We start from the raw sequence: 27,196 nt of genomic DNA on the forward strand, positions 1-27,196 counted from the left end.
GTAGGCTTACAAAAAATACTTACTGGCAGAGTCTTTAGAAATTTGATATGAAAGATAAAGTATCACAGGTTCAATAACTTATGAGAGTACAGTTTTTCAGTATCATTAATATGCAGGCATAATCAGATGGAACAAGTGACATTCAGCAGGTTAGGTTCCTTTGTTTAATTGGTAAAATGTCTTGGGTGTACTCTGAGTTTTTAATGGTCTCTGGCTTACCTGTTTCAAGTATATCTAATATTGTTGAGAAGAAAATAAATACTATTGTAATTAATTTCCTTTTGTAATGTATTCTAGATAGTGCTTCTAGAAGTATGTTTTTCTGACACAGCCGTTATGATTTTTTTTTGTGATAATAGTTTATGGAGCATACTTGCAAGTTTCTTGATGATTAGTTAAATTGTAATTTGAATTTACAATGTTTTTAATTCTCTTTCAGAAAGACAGTGTATATTCTCCTGGGACAATAATGGGGAGGAAGTTTTAGAGTTAAAATAAAAAGAATATATTGGAAGAATTTTTTGAATTGGAGAGTGTTTCTTGAACTAGAGAGATTAATTTTCTTCTTAATAGATAGAAATTAATATAAAAATAAGACCAAAGGAGGCATACTTAGTGCAAAAGTTTTATTAGTTGAAACCAGATTAGTTCATCTTGGTGTAAAAATTGGGTTGAACATCTTACATAATACTAGAGAAATATTAACATAATACTAGAGAAATATTTACTTTCTTATGGGTTAGAGTTTCTGTGCATGGTTGAAATAACATACATGTAGCAAAGCCTGTGAGGCTGTAAGGTTCCTTACATGTGTTTCTCCTATAACAGGAGAGAGCCTTTCAAAGATTCGAAGAATAGGTAAGCAGAAGATTGCTGTCAGTATTTGTTGGGAATTGGGCCTCTGATTTCAGTCTGTTCCCTTGGTGTCAAAAAGCAGTCAAAGTTTTATTGCTTGCTTCTGTGCTGTGATGTAAGTTAAAAGATTTTGTGGGCATCTTAATTGAGCATAGCTAAACTTGGATGCTGTTGTAGCAGAGAAGATAGCTTAGAAATGCTGGAGTTCTTAATGTTTTCCTGCAAATTTCTTTGGCATCGCTTTATGTCTGGATTTTTATATCTCACTTCTCTCTTCCTTTTCTTTTCAAATTCTCTGTGTAACACTTAGAGCTGTGATAGCTCTTTGAGCTGCTCCTACACACACCTTTCTCAGGTGTTACTGTGGTCTTCAGCATATGAAAGTAGGACAAAATTGTGCCTGGAGTGTTAGCTTACTGTTTTCATGAGATAGCTAAAGCAATTTAATGACTTGCTGTGGTCAAAAGGGTTGGTCCTGTGCTCTTTGTTGTGCTAATGAACAGAAAGTTGTTATTCTTCTTTCGTTAATTATCTACAAGTTTGGTGAGCTGGATTGGCACACGGAAGAGTTACCAGAGACATAGGAGTGTGTAGCTGAGAGAAGGGGAGGGAAAGACTGCCACCTGATTGGCATCAGTATCTTGAATTGGCTATTTCCCCTTCATTTTTTGATAACTGTTCAGTCCAAATAATACAGCCAGCCACTTAGTTTTTTCCCCTGGTGGTTGCTGAATGTCTCTTCCTGTCCCTGCAAAACAAAAAAAAAAAGCCTGAAAAAAACCCTCTCACCAAAGAACAAACAAAACCTTTCCTACCTCTTGCTCTCTGTATCACAAAAAAACTTGGGGCTTGAAAATAAAGGGTTCTGTTTTCTAGAGGTAGGTGTTCACTCACATCTGTATTTTAAAAAACAATGATCAACTCTTAGAACTTGTTATTTGAATAAAAGACTAAAAATAAGGATGACTTTTTGAGGACCTAAATCTTCAGGATAGTGTCATTTCTTGACTGCTGTTAGACTGAAGTAATGCTAGTGCTACTGTACATTTTGATATAGGACTTTTGACCTTAATGGAAATCTGGTCATAGGATACCATTGAAAAGTGAGATGGATTTTGCTATTGAAAGACCATTTCTTTTTTAAGTCCCCTAAGTTCCTTCCCTTTCCTTTGTAATATGCCTATTAGTGGACACAGTTTAACTGGTCTGCAACAGTTTCATTTCTTTGTGCTGGTGTTTTTAATTCCCTCTGTAGGAAGTCTTCGGTCTTGCAGTTCATCAGACTGCTTTAGTAAAGTGATGCCTCCAAGGAAAAAGAGGAGACCTGCAGCAGGAGATGATTTATCTGCTAAGAAAAGTAGACATGATGGGTATGTCATCTTACCATGAGCTAAGACTGATGGAATATCTAAAGTTGAATAGCTGATATATTTGTGTTTAAATACTAATGGAAATAATATTGAAATTTACTTGGTTTCTCAATGTGGTTTCAATCACCATGGCTGGTGATTGAACTGTGGGATATTTATATCTAGTCGCCTTTCCCTAGACATACAAGAAGCATGTAGGGAATTTTTCCTTGCTGTAGTTGCCAGCTGTGAAAATATGTACTTGTTTGTTCAAAACCAACCTCTAACAGACACAGTAGTATTTTCTCATATACATGCATAAGGTCTGGATTGGCTATTATCAGTCTCTAGCCTACCAAAAAAGTGAATGTGAGTTATGGTCCACTCAGCTCTTCAAATCCTGCTAGTCTCTCCCTATTATGTTGTGATTTGATACTGAACTTATAAGGGGAAATTGCCCAGGTAAGGTGATAGCCACTGGTTCAGCAGTTATTGAAGGGTTTCTCACTGGACAGCAGAAGCCAAATAGGTCATAGAGAGTGCATGAACAGTGTATTATTTTGCCATGAAGTATTGGATAGCTGAGACCTCTGCAAGTATGTGTAGTGTGTTGAGTCATTCAGACACCATTGAGTGTGCTCTCTGTGTGCAAGAATCACTATTTTTGTGGACTAAATCAGAACTTGAGGCTGTATAGAACTGCACACTTCTGCATGATAGATGTAGTACTGTTCTGATGTTGAAAAACAGCTTATACAACTAGAAAGTTTCCTTGGTGCTGCATCAATCAGTAGAATTTGAGATCTGTTATATTCATGTATTAGTGATGCCTCAGAAAACACATGCTTCCATAGCAAGTACCTTCAGGGAGGTTAAAAAAGGCATTTTTCTCCTAACTGTCAGCCTGAAGCCAGGTTGGGTACTTTCCTTTTTATACTCTAGCATGAGTAAGAAAAATACTGGTAGCCAAATTAAGCCTCTGATCATGCCCCTGTAACCCCTTTGTGTTTAATAGGGTTGCACAACTGTAACTGCTCTGGAATTTATTAAATGATCTGTTGATGCAGAAGAAAGAGATTTCAACTCTTTCATTGCTTCGTAACACTAACTAGAACAAAAAAGTCGTTCATGCTTTTAATAGTTTTTGTTGTTTTTCAGAAATAGTGAATATAATAGCTAAACAGTTGATAGAGGACATTACAGCTTATTCAAAGATAGGCATACAATGTGGAAGCAATACAAAAACAGATCCTTTCTAGAATATAGAGAGGTTCATAAAACTGAACTCTCTACCTACCTTAGCTAAGGCAATAACAATAGAAAAAATCAGCCACCTAAAAAGTAAGCTTGCCTAGAAGTAAGAAATAGTGATTTCTGTAATTACATAAGAAAATTATAAAAGCATGATTTTTGCTCTCTGAATACTAAATATTTAATAGTTTTTAAGGGCTTGTTGCAAATGTAATTTGAAGGATTTTTTTTATATCTGCCTCTGAGCTTATAACTAATGGATCTAGTCTTCATTTTACTGCTATGTAAGTCTTTATTAAAAGAAAGACCTCAGCCTGCTTTTAGAATTGGAGGAGAAACCAGATCTGCTAGTAATGAACCATGGGGTAATATCCTCTAATGTGGTTCCAGTTTTTATTTGACTGACTTCCTGTAAAGGTTTTTGAGCTTTCTTTGCTTCCCAGAGTGTTTCTTTTGTTTTGGTCTTCAAGAAAACAGTTTTTTATTTCAGCATGACTGGCAATATGAAATTACTTGCTGGACATCCAGCCTGGTCTTTAAGCTGTATTTTCTTTCAAGGAAGGATTTTTACCCCTGTAATCTTCTGTGAATTGGTTAGTCAAAAAGCAGTCTCATACTTCCATGCTTGTTTTGTGAGGTGGAGTTCATACCTGTTAAGTTTAGTTTTTGGATCAGACATCTCAGTTAGTTGAGCAGAAATCAGTCTGAAATTGGGAAACTCTACAACAGTGTGCTGTAGCATACCTAGTTTGCAAAGCCAATTCTGTTTACGTTGTGTGCAGAGAATGCTATATAGAGTAAAAACAGTATGGCTAGTGGAATGCCAGTTTATAGAATAATGGGTCCTAGGCTCAGTTCTCAGCTTCTGTTTTGGAGACAGTCTTCCTAGAAGCTGCATTCTAGTAACTCAGGGTGAGCCTTCACGGAACACTAGTCTGTGTGTGCATTCTGTATTAAGTGAAGAGAGGCAGGCAGTGTCTGAAGAGCTACACAGTCCTCTCCAGAAGAGACTGTATTTCCTAACAGAAGTGATTTGTCACCTCAAATACTTAATGCAATTACATAAACTTTTGTATGTTTCCCAGCTACAGTGGCATACTTACAGTGTCAGTGTTAACAAATTCAGTAATTGCAAGTCTCCTGTTTGTTCTCAGTGTGAAAATATTGGGTAGTAGCCCAAAGATTTTCAGGGGATGTCATCATTAATGGTGTTACTGCAGCTGAGACTGAAGGTTGATGATTTCTTCTTGTTTATCCATTAAAAAAAAAATGTGTTTTTTTTTTAATCTGTAATGCAGTGCTTTGTTGGGTGATATTTTCAGTCTGCACTATTTTTCATTGATTCCTATAATATCTTCAAATCTGATAGGAATATTTTTAGATATGCTTTCTTCCATAATGTTTCTTTCAGCAGGTGTCTATACTGAAAGAGAAGATCATTTCTTAGGACTCTTAAAGTCATAAACTTAAACATGTCTTACACCCTTAATTCCAGGCTGGTAGGAATACAGCTTCATCTCAGAAGCATAAATTATTTGGAAATGTTGATTTAGTGCATAAACTGATTATGGAAGACTCCAAACATGTTCATTAGTATTCCACCCTTACATAATAAGAACTTGAATTCTCTTAATTACTGTTCATAGCATCACCATGAACCATGCATGAATGCAGTGTTTCAGTGGGAGGGAATTTTTATACCAGATGATATATAATAACAAGAACTCAGTGCTTTATAGATAACAGTAAGAGTTGTCTTGCCTTAAAGAATAGCTTTTGGAAGTAAACAGTTGAGCATGTGCTAACTTGAACATAATGACTTGGAGACTTAGTTTATATTTTCATCTTAATATCACAGTCTTGACTTTATTGTAGTTAAAACTGTCACAGTATAGAGTAGTCTCAAATTTGAGTTAAAATTATATTTTCTGTACATTGTTCTTCCATCACTGTGTTAAGCATCTTCAGAAAGGTAAAGCAAGATTCATGTAAAGATATTTGCTAGGTAAAATAATAGTCCTCACTGGGTAATTGTCTTATGTTGCTTATCTGTTACACAAATATCTAGCCAAATAGGGAAAAATTAGTTGTTTAATATAATGTCTTCTGTTTTGACAGTCTCATTTAAAAAGTAATTATTCTCCTTATTCTGGAATCATACTGAGGGCAAAAGTCTTGCAGTAATGGATATTGTCCCCTTAGGAGGATGAAAATTAAGAATATTTATCTACTTCCCTGAAATTTATGTTTTCAAACAATTAGATAAATGTTTTCAATGAATTTACCCTTATGTGTCTAGGAGCTACAAAAGGGCCTATTAATATGAAAAACAGGTTTTCTGTATTGAATAGTAAACTCCATACTCTATAGTGGAAAAATGCAGTTTTTAAAAACACAGTGTCATTAACATGAGATGTACTAACTTCCAAAATTTTCAAAACCTTTGGTGTTGAGAGTTGGTTTGGTTTTTGTTCTGCTGTTGTTTACTAACTGGTTTGGTCCTGCCCCATGCAGACCTCCTGTGTTCCCAGCTGTCATAGATGTGTAGTAGATATTTTTCCTTGAAGTAGGGGTTTTCAGGTACACACAAGTATAATTTTTCCTTTTCCTATAGCTTTTCAGTACACTTCACTTAAACTGGACATGTGACTATCAGCATGTGCTCATCAAGTAAGCCTGAGAAAGTTCCAAACATTTAACAGATTAGGAATGATTGAAAGTCTTTAAACAAGGAGACATAAGGTATACTAATTCATAAAACTTAACAGTCAAGTTAGTCCTGAGGGTTGCTTTAAACTCTTTTGTCATATTTTGCAAATTGAAAAACATCTCTTCTCCCACCCTTCTGTTTCTACTATAGTTTTTATGAAACTATTTCTAGAATCATAATTGTGAGTGAATAGATAAGGCTTTATTAAAATATTTTCATTTTGCTGCATTAATGAAAATTCTCAGCCAAAATTTTAAATTAATTAGTATTAATGGAAGTAGTGTGGGGCATCTTCTTCAATCAAAAATTGGCATGTTTAAAAAAAATAATCTGGAAGCAATTAGTTACTTAGTTCAAAACTCAAAATTTGGTAAAGATTTTGACTAAGTTCTGGTTGCTCAGAAACAAAGCTTCTGTTAGTAAATTTCTTGATGTCTTCATTCACCAAGCACTGACCATATGAAATAACCAGGCTCTAGAACTTCATAGCTTTTTTCCCCTTCTCTTTTTATTTTCTTTTGCCCTCTCAATGGATTATTACCAGCTTCCACCATGAAGAGAATGTTTTGTGTGCCCTAAGCTCCATATTTCCACTGATCTTGGTTTGACTGTTGTGGAACTACACAGCCCAGAGTTGGTGCAGTGGGAGGGGCTGTGGCTGGAGCTACAACCAACTCCAATACAGGTGAATATACTCAGAGCAGCAGATAACCCAGCTTTGAACACTGCAGTGTGTTGAAGAAAATTGCCCTTACCTTGTTCTTTTTGCTGGCAGCAACCATCAAATTTTATAATCACTTGCCTAGTCACCCCATTATATCTGGATGGAATTTTCATTCTTTTGTTTTTCCACCAAATCAGTTAGGAAGAGAAGAAAATAATCTGGAAAAACGTGGAGGACCATGTATTTAAAGTTCCCACAAAGCATGAAATGCCTAGACACTGTTGTTGTTGGTATGATTTTGGTTTTGGGGTTTTTTTTTTTTTTTTTTTTTTTTTGGTCAATGCTTGCCTATAGCACTTCGAGTTATAAACTGCATTGTCTTACCTTGTTTGCCGGTATATTGCAATTCCCTAGCTCACATGAATATTTCAAATGTAGGTTTAAACATGGATGTTGAGTCAGCTATTAGGTCATGATGGAGGTGCAAGCATCTCTGAGAATATTGTTACATTTTGATGTGGTTAAGTAACTGAAATCACTTTTACAAAATTTAGACTGGTTATCTCCTGTTGCTTTTGCCGTGTCCTGTCCCACATTCTTTCCTCTCTCTAGCTGGCAAAATGGCTGTTAGAAAGAGACAATAAAAAAGAAAACCCTAAATGCTCCTTATAGGATATTTGTTACAAATAACTTGCATATTGCTTTCACTGTCCTGACACAGTGTCATGCTAAACTAAAAAAAAATTGTATTTTTTAAGGGAAGATACTTCATCTGAGAGGAAAATACATAATTACCCTGTAGGTAATACCTTTCTTTTTTTCTTGCTGTTCTGATGGATATCATGTCATGAGTCAGAAATGGAAGGGTAATTCTAAAAAAAAGGGCTCTTAGTTTGGTATTGTCTGGTAGTGACAGGTATAGCAGACACTCTGGGATAAAACTGCATGCGCCTTTCTAACTGATGATGGAGAAAATGCCCTTTAGCAATCCTATTTTGGTGCCAGCATTCTTTGACAGTGTGCAAATCCTAGTACCAAAAGTGGCAGGTATATTCATTTGCTCTTCCTTTATGGAAGGGATCTTTTTGAGTTTTTTACTTCCCCTCTATGCCTTGCCCCCACCGCCTTTTTTTTTTTTTTTTTTTTTTTTTAGCAGTGTGTTGTTTCACATCTGGTGTGTGATTGACACTTTTCTGGCACTTTCCTGTAACAGGCAGTCTCCTTTTACAGACCATTTATTAATAGAGAAGAAAATTACTAAGCAGAACTTGGTTGGCATAATGATTATGCATCTGTTTGAAAGTACTGGTGCTGGTCATCTTGATGAAGCTGTGAGCCGTTGAGGACTTGCTGTTTGTGAGATCTGTTAATTAGATGTTTGGTACTCCCAAAGTATTCAGATATCTACCCTGTGCACTCTAGTAGTGCATTTTTCTGCACAGCAAGAGATACTGTCATTAGAGCAAGGACAGGGCACATCATCTTGCAGTATATACTGAGAAATTCCCCTGAGATTAGGAATACTGCAAGATATAAAATGGATGCCAGATGTGTCTGGAAGTTTGTGTTTTTCTCCTCTGTAAATATGGTTCTTGAGATAATAAAATCCATATTAATCATAATTCAGTGGATGTAGTCCTTGAAAACACCTTTACTCTGTGCCACTAGGTTGAACCAAGTTGTCCTAGGCTGAGTAATCTCAGGTACTTGTCTACTTGTTTGGGTCTCCCCACTCATCTTGCTTCACTAGGCGCTTCAGAGATTAGGAGTCTCTCACTAGTAGAAATAGCTGGCTTGGCTAGGCTGGGGTGAGAAACTCATTTAATGTTTGGAGTAAGCAGGGAAGGAAAAGGGTTTGTCTTTATACATGAGATCAGTAATTCTCACTGTGCATAGTCGGTTTTCATTATAAATGTGATACAGTGTTATCTGCACTGTTAATGCATGTCTGACTAATTAGTTTATAGCAGAGAGCATGGTATTTCAAGATTATAACCCTTTTGACTTTATTTTCTGAACTTATGAACTGGCACAAACTGGAATATCTGTAAGCAGTTTTGGTTTCATAAAAATTGAACTCCAGTAGTCAGGTTTTGAGCTTCTTGAACAATCATAAGTTTGAGGCTAGAACATTTTCATTGGAGTTACTTGGCCGGGGCACATGGACTTAATTTATTATTATTGCTATTTCTGCAGTTCCTAAACTGTGACCTTAACCTTAAACACAAGTGACTTTCAGTCTCATATCAGTTGTCTGGAATTTTTCTGCTATTTGTGGATGCTGAGAACATATTAAAGGAGCTGGTTTTGTATGTTCTTGCTCACCATTCCTATTATATAGACTTCTGGCACTGATGTCTTGTTTCAGGCTGCAGTATTTAGCTCTGCCATTTGTAGATATGGGAAACCTTTTTTTCTGAAATACCTGAATGACTTACAGCTCTGTCAGTAAGTCTGTTTCTTGAGAGTTCCTTCTTAAATGCACTGTTTGCATACTGTCAGGTTAACGTGTTGATGATTTACATGAACAAGCAGGGCAAGACAATTGGTTATCCTCCCTCTGTAAGAAAAAGCATTGAGTCTTGTGATAAATACCTTTCTTTGTGAACCTCTTAACTTTGCCATGTCCTCAATCCCAGCAGTAGTCTTACAGACTTCTTGAATGAAGAGAATAGAATAAACATGTTGACCAGCTTCTGCTGCAGTTTCCAACTTGGTATTCTACTTGGTGTTTGTCACGTTTGTTTGTGACAAAAAAGGGGATACTGAATAATTAAGACTTTTGCCAAAGTGGCGGAATGCCTCCTTTCTTTGCCTTGATTGCTCTGAATTCAGAATAGCCTAAAAATTATTGGATAGGTCTTTCATAATGACAGTTCTTTCTTCAAGTATGAAAATGTTATCAGACCTATTTAAAAAAAATATTATTCCAACTCAGACTTATACCTTCTGGATTAGCTCTTACTGAGCAATACTGTCAGCCTTTTCCTTTGCAGCTTCAGTAGAGCTTATGCAAAATAGAAAATTCAAATAGGAAAAGAGTGTTTTCAAAATGAAAAAACCCCAAACCTAAAATTGTGAGTATATGAATATGTGTTTGGAACACATATGGCTGACATTTCTATGCAGTGTTTCAGTTTGTTGTAGATCATTGTGTTTCAGTACAGCATCAATTTTTCATAAGAAATTTCTTAAGAGCCTCATTTGTATTTGTCTTCCAATTAGCAATTTATCATTTTGTTCTGACTAGTATTACTTTTCTAACAGTTAGCTGCTTTAAAGGAACTATGACAGTAAACATGAAATATTTATTTGAATTCCTATCAGAACGATCTGTGTGCTGTTAAGTTCTAGCTACACTTCCTCACAGCTGATAGCTGAGCTAGGTGGAGGATAGTGGGATCACTATCCCACTGTAATAATAAGACTTAGTGTCTTACAGTAATAATAATAAGACTTAGTGTCTTTTAAGCTCATAAATCTAGGTGTCTTTTACATGTCTTTCTAGAAGGACAAAACAGTAATGAAATCAACTCCAAATTAATTTCATTATTCAAACGGTTTGAAAATTCTCCTTGAACCAGTTAGCCGCTTTATTGTCTTCCCCCATCAGGATTTGACATTGAGAGAGGAAACTGCATGTTTGGAACACTTACAGAGCTGTTCTTGGCTACCTCCTCTAGACTAAACCATTTATTTGTTGCTCTTTTCAGCCTTTTATGAGCCATGTTCTGAAGAGTGGTGGAAATGGATAAGAGAATGCATATGCAGCAGTGGATAACTACTTGGACTGCTGAGTCTCTTTCCTCTAGTGGGCACAAATGATATTGTGCCTGTCTCAGAAGGTCTAACTGGGGAGTAACCCTTCACATTCTGTCATGTTTTCTGTGCTTTAAGTGTTTGAGATACTAAATTTGTTTCCTTAGTGTAGTTAAAATTCCTTACACTTGTTGTTGGACAAGAAGAGTATTACCCTGCTGGTAGTCTCTGGGGGAAGAGGTCAGCTTTTTAGATGGTTCTTAGCTCCATGATGAATGATGTTCCTTGAGTTATCATCCATGAGGACTTCTCACCTTTTTTTTTTTATGGTTCTTTTGTGTTATCAACTTACTGGCTTTAGAATAAGTGTAGGTCTTGTCTCTTTTGACCTTTATGCCTTTTGTAGAACCTTTTCAAAGCAGCAAAAAGAATGTTTGCAGTTTTCTTAAGGCAATAATTCAGAGTGCACCTAGAAGTAGGACCTGTGTTGACTGTGACATGGAATTACTCTGGCTGTAGACCCACAGCTGGATTGCAGCCCATCAGTTGACTGTGGTGACTAGTGGTGTAAGGCAAGGCCTTTCTGTGAACTTTTACAGAACAGTTTGGGTTGAATTTGAACTAACCTATATTCATTTTAAGGGAAGGTCATTTACATGGCTAATGATTGTGAATCAGTGGAAGTATGACAGAGTGAGCAAAGTATTTAGCGTCATTCATTCTTAAGCAGTGTTCCACATGACTGGATATGCGGACAGAATGTTGAGTAAACTGAAAGGAATAATGTTTCTGCTAAGAGTGCCTGTTGACTAAAAGTTTGCTTTTAAAAAATGTTGATGTATTAATTACTTGTTTCTCTTTCTTTTTTCTAAGTATGTATAGAAAATACGATTCAACTAGAATAAAAGCAGAGGAGGAAGAAGTCTTTTCAAGTAAGAGATGCTTAGAATGGTTCTATGAATATGCAGGTAAGTGTGAAATGCAAATTTCCTACCAATAACAATTAAATTTATATTGGAATATGAAAATTGCATTAACTGAACTTTCAGAAGATGGAATATAACAGATTTTTTGTAAAAGTCTTAGAGAAACTTTCCTTTATCCTGTGTGATGTGAGGTTGAAGAGTTCAAGGTTCAGTTTTGTCTTTGTGTATATCCTATAAAAAGAATACAGGAGGTGTGCAATTTGAAATGTTTTGGAACCTGTATATGTTACTATTGAAATCTACAGTTAAAGCTATATTTCTGTTGAAAATATTGTTACCTCTCTGTCATCTGCCATGTTAGTGCTGAACATTACAGAATTACCCTCAGAAGTGGTGTGTCTTTAATTAATAAAACCCAAAGGGTGAGGGAGGTAGTAACACTAGTTTTATTCCTGCTGAATCTGGTGCTTAGGGTTTCAAGCAAATAAGTGAATGAATTCAAATATCCTATACTAGTTTTATCAGATAGTTTTCCATTACAAGGTATATGGAAGGTAGCCTGTATTATTTATTCTTGCCCTTGTGTATGAGAACTTTCTTCAGACATTATTTCTAGGAATGTTAATTATGGTCTGTGGTCACAGAAGATGATCCTTTATTAATGAAGTTGGTTGTTGTATTTGTTTTCCTGCAAATGTGTTCTGAAAGGAAGAATTTTACATATGGGGGAAAATTATCTCATGACTGTAAAGACCAAAAAGAAATGAAATAGATATTTTGTGTGATCTTGTAGTTTTCTGGTGATGTCTTGAATAACATGTCAAACTTGTTCTGTTTTGTCCACTTTTTAAACATAATGAAGAGTGACTTAATTTGATGCCATAAAATATTTTTTTCTCCTAATAAAATTATATAAATGAAATTAAATACTTTGAGATCTCACTTGTCTGTGGCAGTCTGTGAGAGGAGATACAGACAAATTCAAGCCAAATCTAACCTGTTGGATTGTCTGCCTTTCTGACCAGCTTGATTTATTTTTTTACTCTAGCAACAGGCATGACTCATTTTTGTCAAGACTTTCATGGAAAGAAAGGATGAAAGGAAGGCTGTTTGTGAAAGAACTTTGGGGTTTCCACTGGATGCACACACCAAGATAAAACACAGAAAAGTGGAGAGTACGATTCTGTTTACAGTATTGAGTAACATTCTAAAAATTGAATTTTCAAGAAATAATCTCTTGTGTTCTTGCTTCATAAGTCTTCTTTATGTATGCAGACAGTTGACACTGCATTTGGGTTTTTTCCCTCCCTTGGTGTGTTTTTGCATTACCGAATGAGTCTTTTTAAAGGTTGTTGTGTACACTCTGAGAACTGAGAGGCTGTTATGAGAAGATGGGAAAAGACATAATTAAACCTTGTTATTTCTAGAATAGATAATGTAATAATAAAATACAGATTGATCTTCCCTTTATAAATCCTGTTCTTCTTGCACATGTGATCTTTATATTGGAGGAAAGTAGGCATTTCAGCATGTATTTTTTTTCAAATGAGCCCTTTAAAACATGAGTCAAATAATTATAACAAATTAGTTCACATAATTAAAGTGTGGAATTGCACAGTACAGTTCTTAATGTCTGTATAATTTTTTCAGGAGTATTATGGAAGTTACAAATACCTTGATTTAAGCCTATGTTTTATTAGTGGTGCATTTTAGTAGTATTTGTGTTTTGAATCTTTTTTTTCCTTTTAAGTAGGCAAAGAAATAACTGTAATTCATTATTTCCTTCCCATTGCATTTACTGGTAGATGATGTGTGACCATGGTGTAGCAATATGAATAAGCAGGATAACATAATCTAAAGATAGTATATGAGACAATGAGGAATGAGATTCTGGGAATGATACTGCCTTGTATCATGTATAGCTGTGAGTCATGTTTTTATGTGATCTGATCTTGTGATAAAGTAGACATTCCAACCAGGGAGTGAGTTTCACTAGCCATCGTCCAGTCATTTAAGCGTGGTAATATTATGTGGGTGTTCTGTTAGTCTTAAGTGCATTATGAAAAAATCATGCTGATTTACACTTCCAAGATTATCTTAGTAAACAAGTAGAAAGATTGGCAGGGATGAAAAGTTGGTTTACAGTTTCTCTGTTTTCAAAGGTGAGATAAAGATTTAAGTGTATCCAAGTCTAATAATGTGGAAATATTTATTTAATGTCAAAACAAACAAGCTGTATGAAATTTAGGTTGCACTATATGGTTGCACTTCTTTTGTGCTATAAAGGACAGGCTATTTTAATTCTTAGAGATGAGTAAAATACATTTTGTTTGCAGGCACAGATGACATTGTAGGGCCAGAAGGTATGGAGAAATTTTGTGAAGACATTGGAGTTGAACCAGAAAATGTAAGTTTGGAATCCATTTTAAAAATGCCTCATCTGCTATGGTGTACATGAGCTAGTGTTAGAGTTTTTGCTTTTCCACCAAGAATTTAAAAATTCTTGAGAGTTTAAAAAAATACAAGAAATATGAACCAGGGAGGTTTTGAAACACATTTGGGAACAACTTGCCATTTTTTTAAACCCCAGACTGTTAACCTGTAAAACCTCAATTTGGTTTCACTGCCACCCCTTCTCTTTCACTTCAACACTACCAACCTTCAGTCTCTTCCAAAAAAAGAGAGATCTTAAAAAAAAAAAAAAGCTGATTATTGTCTTTTCTGAAACAATGAGAAAACATTCAAGATTTAATATATCAACTAACAAGCTAGTAATGTTTCCTTTGGGTTTTCTAGGACAGAAAGAGATTTCAAATATTATGGGCAGTAGTGGCACTACCATTATACTATTAAAAAAAACAAATGAAGAATATAAATACATTTACAGATACATACTCTGTATGTGAGGTGTGTATAGTTATATATATTTATATAAATAAAATCTAAAAAACAATTGTGCATTTTACAGGCTTTTTCCTAGTGCCTAATTTTTGTTCTTTAAATGCATTTGTAAGTCCTGTCTTTTGCAGAATTCATGGAGCATCATATAAGTAAATGAGAATTGTGGCTTTGAAACATGTACTGGAAAAGGAAGTGTAATTTGCTAATTTCAGAGTTTAGGATATTAATAAATGTTGTGATTTATGCAGACATTTGGAGGTATAAGCAGGTATTCTGATTTCACATTATAAGCTGTATAGAGCTGCACTAACCTTAGCTAGTTAATGGCTGAGTTGCAAATTTAAATGACGATTATTTTTCTCTCCAGGTTGGCAGGGTCATTTATCCTGAGAGTTTTTCTTTCACATATTTGTCAAAAGTGTTTTCTTAAGTTGATAACTAAGATAATAATCATCTTACTGTATTGCTTTATCTGAATTACTTTTTGCTTTGGTCTTCTGTTTGAGATGTGAAAAAGACTGTTTCCTTTGGGGCAAAACTGAAGTATTATGTATCAGCCTGTGTTTTGATGTGTATTAATGTTAGTTCACCTAGATTTGCTTATCATCTGCTTGAATTGTGGGATCATTATTAGCTTTCAAATAACTGATTTTGTGGGTTGCAGCTGATGTTCATTGAGATGAGGGTTTAACAAATGTCAGGTATAACTTGTCAAATGGATACTGAAATTTTGTAGTTACTTTGGGAAACCTTTTCTGCAGCTTTCGCACCAACTCATCTTCTCCCCATTGTATTACTCATGAGATGAGTGATAACTTGGGTAGATTTTCACTCTATATATTTGTACTGTTACCTTCTCTTCATTTGAATTGTGTACAGGTTTGTCACTTAGAGGATTTTTTTAAACTTCTGAAATAGTGTAGCAAAGTTCTGAACTTTCCACTTACAAAAGTAAAAGCATTTGTATCCTATTAAACAGTGGTTATTTATGAAACACATGGATCTTTTTGTTTAATTCTCAGTCTCCATTTTTTTCTCTTTAAAACAGGTAGTTATGCTTGTGCTAGCATGGAAGTTGGATGCACAAAACATGGGCTACTTTACATTACAAGAATGGTTAAAAGGAATGACATCACTACAGTAAGTGCCTTGAAATTCTCTTAAGTTTGTTATAGTAAACATAGATTTTCAGAAAAACACTTTAGTGTTTTAACTCATAACACCTAAAGCAAAGGGCTTTGCCATGGAGTAGAAGTCACATGTTTTTGGCCTGATTTATGATAATATGGTCACTTAGAGACAACTTGAAACCTGACATTGCACATTTAATTAAATGATCTGCAGTCTCAATAAAAGTGAAATGTCATGAGATTTGATTCTCTTTTTGTCCCCAGGGACACCTCTTTTGTTGCTGGAGTGCACCTATCTTTTAGATATTGGTATATTGTTAGAGTGATTTAAAGCACTAAATAATACAACCCCTTTCTAACTCTGCATTGCTCTTTCTAAGAATTGCTTTCTCCAGTTAAGAGCTTAATTTTATGGCAAAATTAGCATAAATAAAGATGAATAGTCATGTTTCATTGAGAGTTGGAGAAAGAGTGAACTGTTTTGACTTACCTTTCAGAAGAGAATTAAACTGTGTAAGAAGTTCTATAGTTTCAGCAAGACTTCAGAAGTATTTTTCACTGCTTTGATTTGATGTTTGTGTGCCATACATGGACAACCTCTTAGTTTTATCTGTTGGAGAGTGCATTTTTTACAAAGCCAGTCAGTCCCAGTGTAAGACTTTGCTTCTTTATCTAAATTTGTTTCACCCTACAGGTTTAATAAGGCATTTTATAAAGATGTACTCAAAAACATGCCTTTGTACAGAGTGGTGTGTTTTGAACAGGTTAATGGGGATACATGTTAGAGATTCTTTCCTAGAACATCAGACATCTCAATAAGAATGCAGACTCTAAACTCATTTGATACTTGTTTTGTAGGTGTGATACTACAGAAAAATTGAGAAATTCTCTGGATTACTTGAGATCTTTATTAAATGAGCCTACCAATTTTAAACTTATTTACAGATATGCCTTTGACTTTGCACGGGTAAGTACTGTGCATTTGAAATTAGAGACTTTACTGTCATAAATAATAATTGAAAGACCAAACTTCTAAGTTTGTTTCTCTGAAGGTACCACTCAAGATTGCTTCTAACAAGTGGAACAATTTGTGTTCTAAAACAGTATATGCAAGACGTCAAAACTGGAAAAGTATAAAGGATGTGTAATGCTTAGTGGTTTTGTGACATGTTTTGTTACATCTCTGCTTCAAGGTATTTTATGACTTCAAGGAAATAATTTAGGTCCCATTCTGTTTTATCACGAGTTCCCCATACTTTATAATTACTGTGGTTTTTCTTACTCTGAATTTTGTGAGCATAAGCATATTTAAAACAGGAAGACATTTCACACATTTCAATAGCTGGTAAAAATGGGTAGCATGATAAATGCTGGATATTTTATAAATACTGATTCAGAAGATTGTTGGAATGGCTTTAATGATGTTTTCAGTATTTATTAAAGAATACCCTGATATTAGTCTTCCTGCTATAAAACATGCTTTGGTGAATGAATGAAATTTTACCTGTTATGGAACCAATATACATAAGACTATTCATACTTGGAAGGAGTAATAAGAGAACTTTATTTTCTGAAATAACATTTTGAAATAGAATTTGGACATCTGTTTTGCTAATGTGATGGAGTGTACAGAAGGTACCTTCATATAGAAAGGTAAAACTGAACCTCAGATTTCAGTGCAAGAAAATTAAAAATTATAAGAAAATTTGCACAAAAAAATTAGCATGAGAAAATGAGAAAAATAAGAAGAAATTGAACTGATAGCAGTTCTGATAGTCTCTCATTCTGATGGCCTCTCAGTTCTGATAGCAACTCAGCTTTTTGGTACCTCAGTGCTTTCTGCATCTCAGCATTTGGATTTATGGTAGTTCACTTTTAAACAAGGAAACTTGCAGTTGAATTAAAAAAAATGCATGAGATTAGTTTTAGTATGAGAGGAAAGGAAAACCTATATCAACCTCTTAATTCCTCCTTTGCTGTATGAAGCTTTATTCTGCCAGTTTTGCTCAATGTAAAATGCAAAGGCATTGCCTAAGAAGTTGTAGATACTGATGAAATATTTGGTATAGAAAGCAAACCTGTGCCAGCTGATGGCCAGTCTAAAGTAAGTGCAGATACTTAAAAAGCAGATAGTATGTGTTCTTTTCAAGAGGTACCAAACTGGTGTGACAAAACAGTGATCTCAAGAAAAAAAATTAAACATTGAGACACAGGTGCTGTGACTTCATTTGTGACAAAAAGCCACTGTAGATTATAGAACTTGAAGTCAAAAGACATATAAACTGGGGAATATTTGGCTAATACGATTATTGAACTTTCTGTACTACAGACTTAGGGAAAGTCTATAGGGGAGTGGCATCCAATAAGAATAGAAAACAACAAAGGCAGATATATTTATAGATGTCAGATTAAACTGGGCATAACTTTTTTCAGGATCACTGAAGTGATTGATAGGAAAAAGATGATGGTTTCACATTCAGGAGATTGTATAATTTCTGTCCTAAGGATAATTATTTCAGGGGAGTGCTCTATGGCAAAAAGCCACTTGTCTAAACTTACTGAGTTTTAAGAAAAAATGTTTTTAAAGAGTCTGTTGATTTGGCATTTGAAATTAGTTTGTGAAGAAAAATGTGTCACCAAGGTTTCATGTGGCATGCATGATTTAAGTCAGCATAGATTTGAGGAAATAATTTATAACACCATATGTTCATATTAAGCACAAATAACATTCCTCAATCCATGTTTGCCCTTGTTATTGCCAAGTTTGAGAACATACAGATGCATCTATTACATGGCTTAAATCAATCTTTAATGTGAAATATTAGGGGGAAAAAAATCTCAGGAAGACTGTCTATCATTAGTGTAAAATAAATACTCAGCTAAAACAAAGTTTATTAGTAAATTCCTTCAACTGTATCCAAGGACTGTGTCTCGAATGTATGCTAAGAATGCAATTGCATCATCTCTCATGGCAGATGTGCCATTAGGCAGTTGGAGGTGGGTAGAAAGGGCTTATCTGAACAATTTGTTCTGATCAGTAGTCTGAGAGAGAGAATGTAGAAATGTAACAATATAAGGCATGAAAAACCGGTGCGGCCAAAGTGAAGGCAATAGAGCTTGATTTCATTAATACTTGAGTGTGTGGGAAGAATTCAGAGTATGAACAGTAGGTAAAATAAAATGTAGTCTGACAGCAGCATTATTTCTGTTTAAAAGGTATTTGTGACAGAAGTGTAGATGAGCTTTGGAAGGAGAATTAGTTTTTTAGAACTTTTTGGGGTTGGAAATAAGTGAAAGATATATATCATACTACTACAAAAATGCCCTTGCAGATTTCTTTTTCATCTTTATTACTAATTGAAAAGCTTTGTTAATCATGGAATTTCTTTTTTTCTCTAAATCCCTCTTGGATTGAATGCACAGTTTCTCATGTTTTCAGAATTACTGGTCTCCCCACTTTACTTTCAAAACAAATCTGCATTAAATTCTGTCTATACAATTATAGAACTGAGGAGTGTTTAGTATGAAATGAACATAAACTTGAGACTAGGGCATTCATTTGTTGACTGAGAGCTGGGATCTTGCTCTGTCACATCCTTCCTATGTGATATAAGACAGTTCAGTTATGATTTGAGCTTGTTATTTTTAATAAAGATGCCTATTCTGTTATACATACAAGTGCATTTTTGCAGGTGAAATATAAGGCACGATTCCCTTTGTCATGGGCAGCTAGCTGTCTTGCAATGACTTGTTAGACAGTCCCTGCATCCAGAATATCCCTGTGTGGGTTATGTCCTGGTAGACAACAAGCTATCCATGAGTCAACAGTTTGCTCTTGTGGCCAGGAAAGCCAGTGGTATCCTGAGGTGCATTAGGAAGAATATTGCCAGCAGGCTGAGGGAGATGATCAGCCCTTGACTCAGCCCTGGTCAGGAGTGCTGTGCCCAGTTCTGGGCTCCTCAGGGCAGGAGAGACTTGGAGCTCCGGGAGCAGGTCCAGGGGAGGGCAGTGAGGTTGGTTAAAGGATAGGAGTTTTACCAGTGTCTACAGTATCTGCAGGGAGAGTGTCAGAGAATTGTGGGAGGATGGACTGTGAAAGAACAGAGATGGTGCTAAAGGCAATCTTGCCCCTGAGGAGTTGTAGCTGTACTAATTACCAAAGAATAGGAACAGCTTTGCCTTCAATAGGTCACAGCTGTGTGCAATAAGGATGGGTGTTATGAAAGAGTGGGTTAGCTGGTCAAGAGGGGTTTGGAGTCGGTTGTCCTGCAAGGTGTAAGGATCAGGTGGTTGTGCAAGGGACAGTAAGGGCTAGTATGTGCTGCTAGGCACAAAAAGGACTGGGTGTTCATGTTAGGGACAGTAAGGGCTAGTATGTGCTGCTAGGCACAGAAAGGGCTAGGCGGTCGTGATAGGGACAGTAAGGGTTAGTATGTACTGCTTGGGACAGAAAGGGCTAGAAGGTCGTGCTAGGCACAGGGAGAGGTCAGCCAGCTGTATGGAAGAAAGAGAAAGGGAGTCAGTGCTGTGAGGAGCTGCCCGTGAGAGCTCACAGAGAGAAAGTATGAAAGTTTTACAGTAGGATGATAAACTGACGGTGGCAGTCAGTTCCCATCCACCGTTGATTGGTGCCAAGCACCAACACCAACAGAGAATGGATCCAGGTTTTTCTCAGCGGTGCCAGGCAATAGGACAAGAGGCTGTGAGCAGAAAGTGATGCACAGGAAGTTACACCTGAATATAGGGGAGAATTTCTTTGCTGTGCAGGTGGCCACACACTGGAACAGACTGCCCAGAGAGGTTGTGGAGTCTCCCTCCCAGGAGATAGTAAAGAACCACTTGTGTGCAATCCTGTTCCATGTGCTCTAGGGTGACCCTGCTTGAGCAGGGGGGTTGGACCTGATGACCCACTGTGGTCCCTTACCCATTCCATGATTCTGTGATACCATGTATTTTCTTAAGTGAGACTTTGCAGTCTGCTGTCATGAATACATTCACAGAATAAGGTCTACATTAGCTAGTATGGAAATTTATTTTTTGTAATTTCATTAACTTGTGTATTTGTAGTGTTAAAACCAAGGCATAAAAGTGTGGGGGTTTACGTCTCATCTCTCAGCAAAATTATTTTAATTTTGTGTTAACAAATGTAGATGAATAAACTACTTAACAAAATCAAATCATACACATACATGTTACTTTGAGATGTGCAGAAGCTATGTCACTAAATATTACTGATTAACAAACCTGCTGGGTACAGATGGTGGTGCTCTTACTTACCAGAAACAAAAAAAGCTTAATACGCTGTTGTTACATTGAACTAAAATTGGACAGTCCAGAGGGGAGTCTCAATGTGCTAGTGTACTATGTTCTGTCTACTCATTTGATAATTTAATTTGAATTTCATGTAATCAGTTAGAATACCAGAACAAAGATCCTGCCTTGGCTCACTCTCATGTCGGGAAGGAAATGTCAATTAGCAATGCGTGTCTATTGACAGCCCACATAGTTGTAATGATAGGGAGGGAAGTGGGTACAGCACCGCTATTCTGAGAGGTGTGGCTGTGCAGAGGATACGTGCCAACGCAGCTGGGGATGTGGTGGCTATTGCTTCCTACGGGAGGTCTGAAGTCAGAAATGACCTTATGCCTCATCTGTCAGAACAGTGATGTTTTTATTGGGAGCATCGGTAGAAGGCAACATCTCGATATAACAAGCCGTTACCTATAAGGAAGGAAATTTTACGGGCAAGTTGTATTTTATTAAAAAACACTTTTAGATACTGCTATGTATTATTTATTTGTTAATTTGTTTTGTCCATGGGTGAGCTGTGAGGGAAGTGAAAAATCTGGAATTCATGCTCTGTTTTCCTTTTTGACCTTTTCATGCAGGAAAAGGACCAGCGCAGCCTAGATATCAATACTGCCAAATGTATGTTGGGCCTCCTTTTAGGAAAAGCATGGTCCCTTTTTCCAGTGTTTCATCAGTTTCTAGAGGTATGGAATTGGAAAGAAAATTATGGGGGTTTTTAATCCATCTTCTCTGATACTTTTAACTCGAGATAGAATGAAGAGCTAAGAATGCTGTGTTCTGATTTAAGAACTAGTAACCACCAAGCAGCACATGCAACTGGTTATCTTTCCATTTTTCCTTTTTCCAAAATTCCTATGCTGTTAAGATTTGTGTAATGCAGAACAAACTACAGAATGTTATTTATTTCATTTTGGACTTTACTGCTGTATGTTTGCCCTCTAAAAGATGTCTTAATCAGAAGCATGATTCAACACTAGTTTCAATATTTACTGGTTTAATATTTTTTAGTTTTAGATGGCATACAGATTAAAATAATAAGGCACCAAAAAGTTTAAATTTTCTGTAAGAAAATCTGAGTCTGAGATAGTTGAAAATACATTTCAGTAATTTCTGTTTCTTGCCTCAAGCAGCAATCAAAATACAAAGTTATCAATAAGGACCAATGGTGTAATGTTCTTGAATTCAGCAGAACAATTAACCTTGACCTCAGTAACTATGATGAAGATGGAGCCTGTAAGTATTACCATATGTTGATGTTGTAAAATAATTTATTTCTCTGAGCTTAATCAATCAGTGTTCTTTTACAAAATTTTGTAAAATACAGTTATTTGATCTCTCCACAGGGCCAGTGTTGTTGGATGAGTTTGTGGAATGGTATAAAGGAAAACAGATGACATAGGAATTTAACTATGCACAGCCACTCAAGAGTCACTGTTACCAGAGTTATGTCAACCATTAGCCATAAACTGCTATTTGTATCAAAGTGCATGCTGCTTTTCTTGCACTGCATCCCTTTGGCAAGGAACTTTTGATGTTTGCTATTTAACAAGCTAGCTATGCTTGCTGTTTAGCATTGTTCTCTTTGAAGGCTGCTTTGCATTTTGTATTTACACTACAAATTGGTGAACTTGCCAGAGTCTTCACTGTGATTATGTGTATATTGCTGTCTAAATTTTGTATATGTGTATAAAAAAAGGCTTCACCTAGGAATTATTTCTGCAGAAATGTATTGTAAAAATAATTTTGTGGCATATTTCTAATCATAACTTACATGTCTGTTGAAACTTTAGTTATTTTGTTTTTCTTTTGGTCTCAAATGTAGCATTTCAGAGTTTCTGGACATAGTTATGTGAAGAACTATTTACAGTTTCAATGTTACTATGTGAGATGCCAATCTCTGAGAAGAGAAGGCATGCTGTGATTTCCTTCACCAGAATTTGCCAAACCTGACCTAATGCTTTGTAGGAATGAAACATTGGTGTCTTAAAAAATATATATACATACAAATATTTAAACACTGTAATAGTTGTACATGCCACAGATTATTTCCATTTGAAGAAAAAAGTACTGACTTTTTAATGTTAAAACTGCAGTAGTCGTTACAGGTACCAATTAACAAATTAAAGTACCTTCTAAAAATGGGTTTTAGACTTCTGTAAATTGCCTTTGGCATACTTCTTTTAATTTTTGGTGTACCAAGAGTGTTTGGTCTATCTTGTGATCTAGTGACCCAATGACGTTAAAAGTTCTAGCTGAAAGCAGTGGTTTGGGGAATGAAGTATGCTCAGCCCTAGCACAGACATAAAGGTTTTGGGGATTTTTTTTGTTTGTAACACTAGTCTTTCCAAGGACCTCCAGCTTCGTGTTTCTAAGTACTTAAATATGTGATACTGGAAAAAATATGATGTTGAATAGTCAAAATATTACCTTTTCTTTCCTACTGGGGATTAAAGTTTCCTGGCAGAATGTCCATTGCAGGCAACGGGCATGTAAGACACCAGCATTAAGTGGCAGTACTTTTTAGCAGGGACCACTGCCTGCTTCACTCATCTCTTTATCTGTATGGGATGGTTCTAGTGATTATTTTGGGAAAAAATGAGTGAATGGAATAATGTTTAAGTTCTGTAATTTTGTCATATTGTCTTTGCCTTACCCTTCTTTATTAATGTTAGTGTTGATATTTATAAATAGGTCCTTACAGTATCAGGTGCTATTAAACTTTTATCCCTAAGGATTTATTAAAATGTTATTGATTCATGGAGCATTTAACAGCAAAGGGGCAGTGGGTGTTTTGGAACAACAAATAACATAACTTTTCTGTAGAAATATTTACAAGGTATTGGCAGTTTCGTTATTTCCCTAGAATGCCATCCAGGGGAACAGGAGGAAAGCATTTTAAATTGAAAGTGAAATTCTCTTCTGTGTTGAAGGTTCTGTCCTTGCCATCAAGTGAGGAACAACTGCCATTGACTTGATTCCTTTGAGGATTAAGTCTAGTTTAGCAAAAGCACATTTGTTTGCTGCCCTGGGCCAGGAGGTTGTAATTGTCGTGGTAGAGGTGGTCAGTTGTGTTCAGATCCATTTGTTGTTCTTGGTTTTTGTTTTTCAAGCTCAGCTGCCAAAGACAAAACTGCATGTCTGTTTGTGTATATTTGTATATACATAAATATACAATATACATGCATATACAAAACCTAGAATTTCATGATGCTAAGAAGAAGATACTACCTTTCCTGTGAAATAGCTACATTTGTATTTCCATAATACTAAATAGTGCTTTTTAAAGTTAGTAGTGGTGAAACATACACAGTCAGTGCTTTCTCATGTACTAATGCACATAACCTTAATTCCATGTTTGATGCCAGTTTGCACAAGAAATTAATTGAGTGGAGTGTGATATTTAATGTTTACAATAAGCCTCTTAAGAAAATACACCTTTTATTAAAATTTCTGATGTAAATGTGTTTATTACAATAGTATTACTGTAATGAAATACCAGTGGAGCTGTTGGTTTAGTTCTTCAAAGAATGAACTTAGAAGCAATATAACTTTTAACATTAGGCCAAATTGTGATTGCCAAGATTTTATGTGAAATAGGTGTAATTGTTCTTAAAACATTAAGCTAGCTGTTGACTTGAGGAAACTGTTTAGCACAAATTGGTATGAGTCCTGCAACAAATACAGGTTTGTATAAAAGGTTTTGTATGTCACAGATAACTGAGCTTCCAATAATGGAAGCAAGAGCCAAAGACACTTAATCTATTACTGTTACAGGTATAGCTTTCATATAACAGGGTTGGTAGAAATTGGTTCAGCCAGGTGTTGGCAATTTTGCAAATGTTTATCAGAATAAAAAATTTACTTAAAAGCAAAGAAATGATGAAAGAAACCTCTGAAAGTACTTGAGCTGTGTAAGCAAACACATTTTTTTTTTAATTTGGGTAAAAGTAATTGGGAGTGATGAAAAGGAAGAATGTGTTTGGAAATTAATCAGGTGCTGCAAATTTTTTCTTCCATTTGAAACAGTGTGAATCAGTAACCCATCAGCAGGTTCATAAACATGCATCTTCATAAAATAAACCACAGATTCAATTAAAGCTAGTAGAGACAGATTTACTGAAATCTATAGTGAACAAATGGACTAAAATGGACCTGTGGGTTTGATGAGGTTCCCTGTGCTATCCATCCTGTTGGTTTTGCTATGTATGTTGATAAGCATAAGATGCTAACATTGCCTGCTCCTGTGTATTGGAGAAACTTGCAATAATGGAAACATAACTAACATGCTCAGTTAATCTTGTATTTAGTACAAGTGTGGCATTTGCTTTTTTTGTTTATTATGCCATCAAATAGCTGATGTAGAATTTTTTTTGTTGGATTGTGTGCTCCCATCCCAACCCTTATGAAGAATAATGTACAAAACATGCTGTTTTCTGGGACAAGACACTGAGAGGTCATTCCTGAAAAAGTGTTACGAGTCTTGTACTAATGTTACTGGTGTGCTGTTATTGAACTTTTAGTAGAAACTTGATGATCAATCTACAGTTCTTTTTTGGCATTTGGGAGATGTAAATTGGAAAGACAGTGAAAGGAAAACAGTGTCTAGAGACTGTAGTGGTTGATGTTCTTTGATAGATGAGAAACATTTGGAGCTCTTTGCATTCAACTTAAGGATCTTTTCAACCTAAATTGCTCTATTAATATTAGTAACCAAAACAGTAATGAATTAAATTTCCTTCTAAAGCGAAGTGATACTAAGTATTTAAAGTATTATCATAATTCTCTATTGCTGTTGTTTCTACACTTTTTATATTTTCCAAGGAAAGCAAGCTGAAGAACATAGAAATTACTGAAAATATTTATGTACTTGAGTTTTCAGTTAAAACCTCTTTAAGGTTGTCTTTAAGCTACAATAACTACTTGGGTTATCTTTGTGTAGCAATTTCTAATTCTGTAGAGGCTTTCTCCCATGTTACCACAAACATGTCTTTTATTTCATCAGAAATATGCTTATGCAATCAAAATTAGTTATAGCTTATTGTGACTTGGTTAATGTTCCCAAGTTACTATTTTGAAGGACAAGAAATGGACTTCGGTTGTGCTAAGGTTTTCCCAGGTGCCTGTTGACCCTTAGTCACAAGTCTAAGAAATTTTTTGATACTCTTGGAATTTATAGAGGCAGCTTTAAAGGTTAGCTTTTGCCCTGGTTTTATTTACAGCTGCTGTGATTCCTCTTTCTAGGCCTTATATTTTGTCTTTACATATTGTTGTAAAACTATACAGAATCCATCCACAAATTGAATGGTTTGTTTTCTGTAATTGAGACCAAAATTCAGCTTTTTTGTTTGTTTGTTTGCTTATTTTTTAAATTCTTGCCCACTCCCCCACTCTGTGTGTGTGCATGTGTACGTGTGTCAAAATAGCACCTACTGACACTGCTGTGGCAGGAACAGCAGTTAACCTGTAACTGTGAATGCTTTATGTCTTAGTTACTTGGATATTACATAAATAAGATGTGCTAAACTCCTGTGACTCGCAATATGATGAAAATATTATTATGCCATCTAACATGAGTCAATCCAGTTGATTTTTAGGTCTTTTCTTGGTGTTGTTGTAAAATGGCATCCCACAAATAAACAGTATTTGTGTTGGTTTCAGAAACTGACTTCAGATTTTTCTGTGATTCATACTTCAGAAATTCTCATATCTGAATATACATCAACAGGCAGCCTTTCTCAAATATTAGCAGGGAATTTGTGTGTACGATCTTGTCCCCCTGGTTTGTAATAGTGGAGCAAATCAGTATTTAAAACTGTTGGGAACAGGTACATGTTTAAAAAAGGTTATGGTTCAAATTGAATGTGTTGGTGTAAAACAGTACTGTAATACAAAAGTTTTTAACAGTAAGTGAATTTGAGCAGAAATGTCTCAAAACAAAATTTTGCAGAGGCATAATTGTTACCCACTCATCTTGGTCCGGCCTTTTGACCCACAAGGTCCTCATAGAAAAGCTGTTGACGTATAGACTGGATAAGCAGATGGGTGAAACCTGAAAATTGTCGGGCCCAGAGAATGGTGGTCTGCAGAGCAAAGTCTAACTAGACATCAGTAACTAGTGCTGTACCCCAGGGTACAGATCTGGGTCCAGCCCTGTTCAACAGCTTCATTACTGACCTGGGTGATGGGGCACAGGGTCTTCTCAGCAAGTTTGCTGATAGGACAGAGCTGGAAGTGAAGGATGATAAGCCAGAGGATCATACTGCCTTCCAGAGGGATCTCAGCATGCTTGAGAAATGGCCTGACAGGAACTACATGAGCTTCATCCAGGAGAAATGCAAAGT

General features: G+C 35.7%; 1 protein-coding gene across 3 annotated transcripts in view; it reads left to right on the plus strand.

The window, feature by feature from the left end:
• DCUN1D4 (defective in cullin neddylation 1 domain containing 4) overlaps positions 1–26,516 on the plus strand; it is a 42,382-nt gene extending 15,866 nt beyond the window's left edge. The window contains exons 4-12 of one of the 3 annotated variants that reach the window (XM_021528340.2): positions 829–858; positions 2,111–2,225; positions 11,462–11,556; positions 13,851–13,921; positions 15,464–15,555; positions 16,404–16,512; positions 21,434–21,538; positions 21,986–22,088; positions 22,199–26,516. In XM_021528340.2, the coding sequence (XP_021384015.1) occupies positions 829–858; positions 2,111–2,225; positions 11,462–11,556; positions 13,851–13,921; positions 15,464–15,555; positions 16,404–16,512; positions 21,434–21,538; positions 21,986–22,088; positions 22,199–22,254 (776 nt within the window). In that variant the 3' untranslated portion in view covers positions 22,255–26,516. The remainder of the gene's footprint in view (positions 1–828; positions 859–2,110; positions 2,226–11,461; positions 11,557–13,850; positions 13,922–15,463; positions 15,556–16,403; positions 16,513–21,433; positions 21,539–21,985; positions 22,089–22,198) is intronic. The other 2 variants (XM_021528430.2, XM_021528509.3) reach the window with 2 other exon arrangements.
• Positions 26,517–27,196: the final 680 nt, after the last annotated feature.

The sequence above is a fragment of the Lonchura striata genome, chromosome 4 (assembly GCF_046129695.1).
Source record: "Lonchura striata isolate bLonStr1 chromosome 4, bLonStr1.mat, whole genome shotgun sequence".
NCBI lineage: Eukaryota > Metazoa > Chordata > Aves > Passeriformes > Estrildidae > Lonchura > Lonchura striata.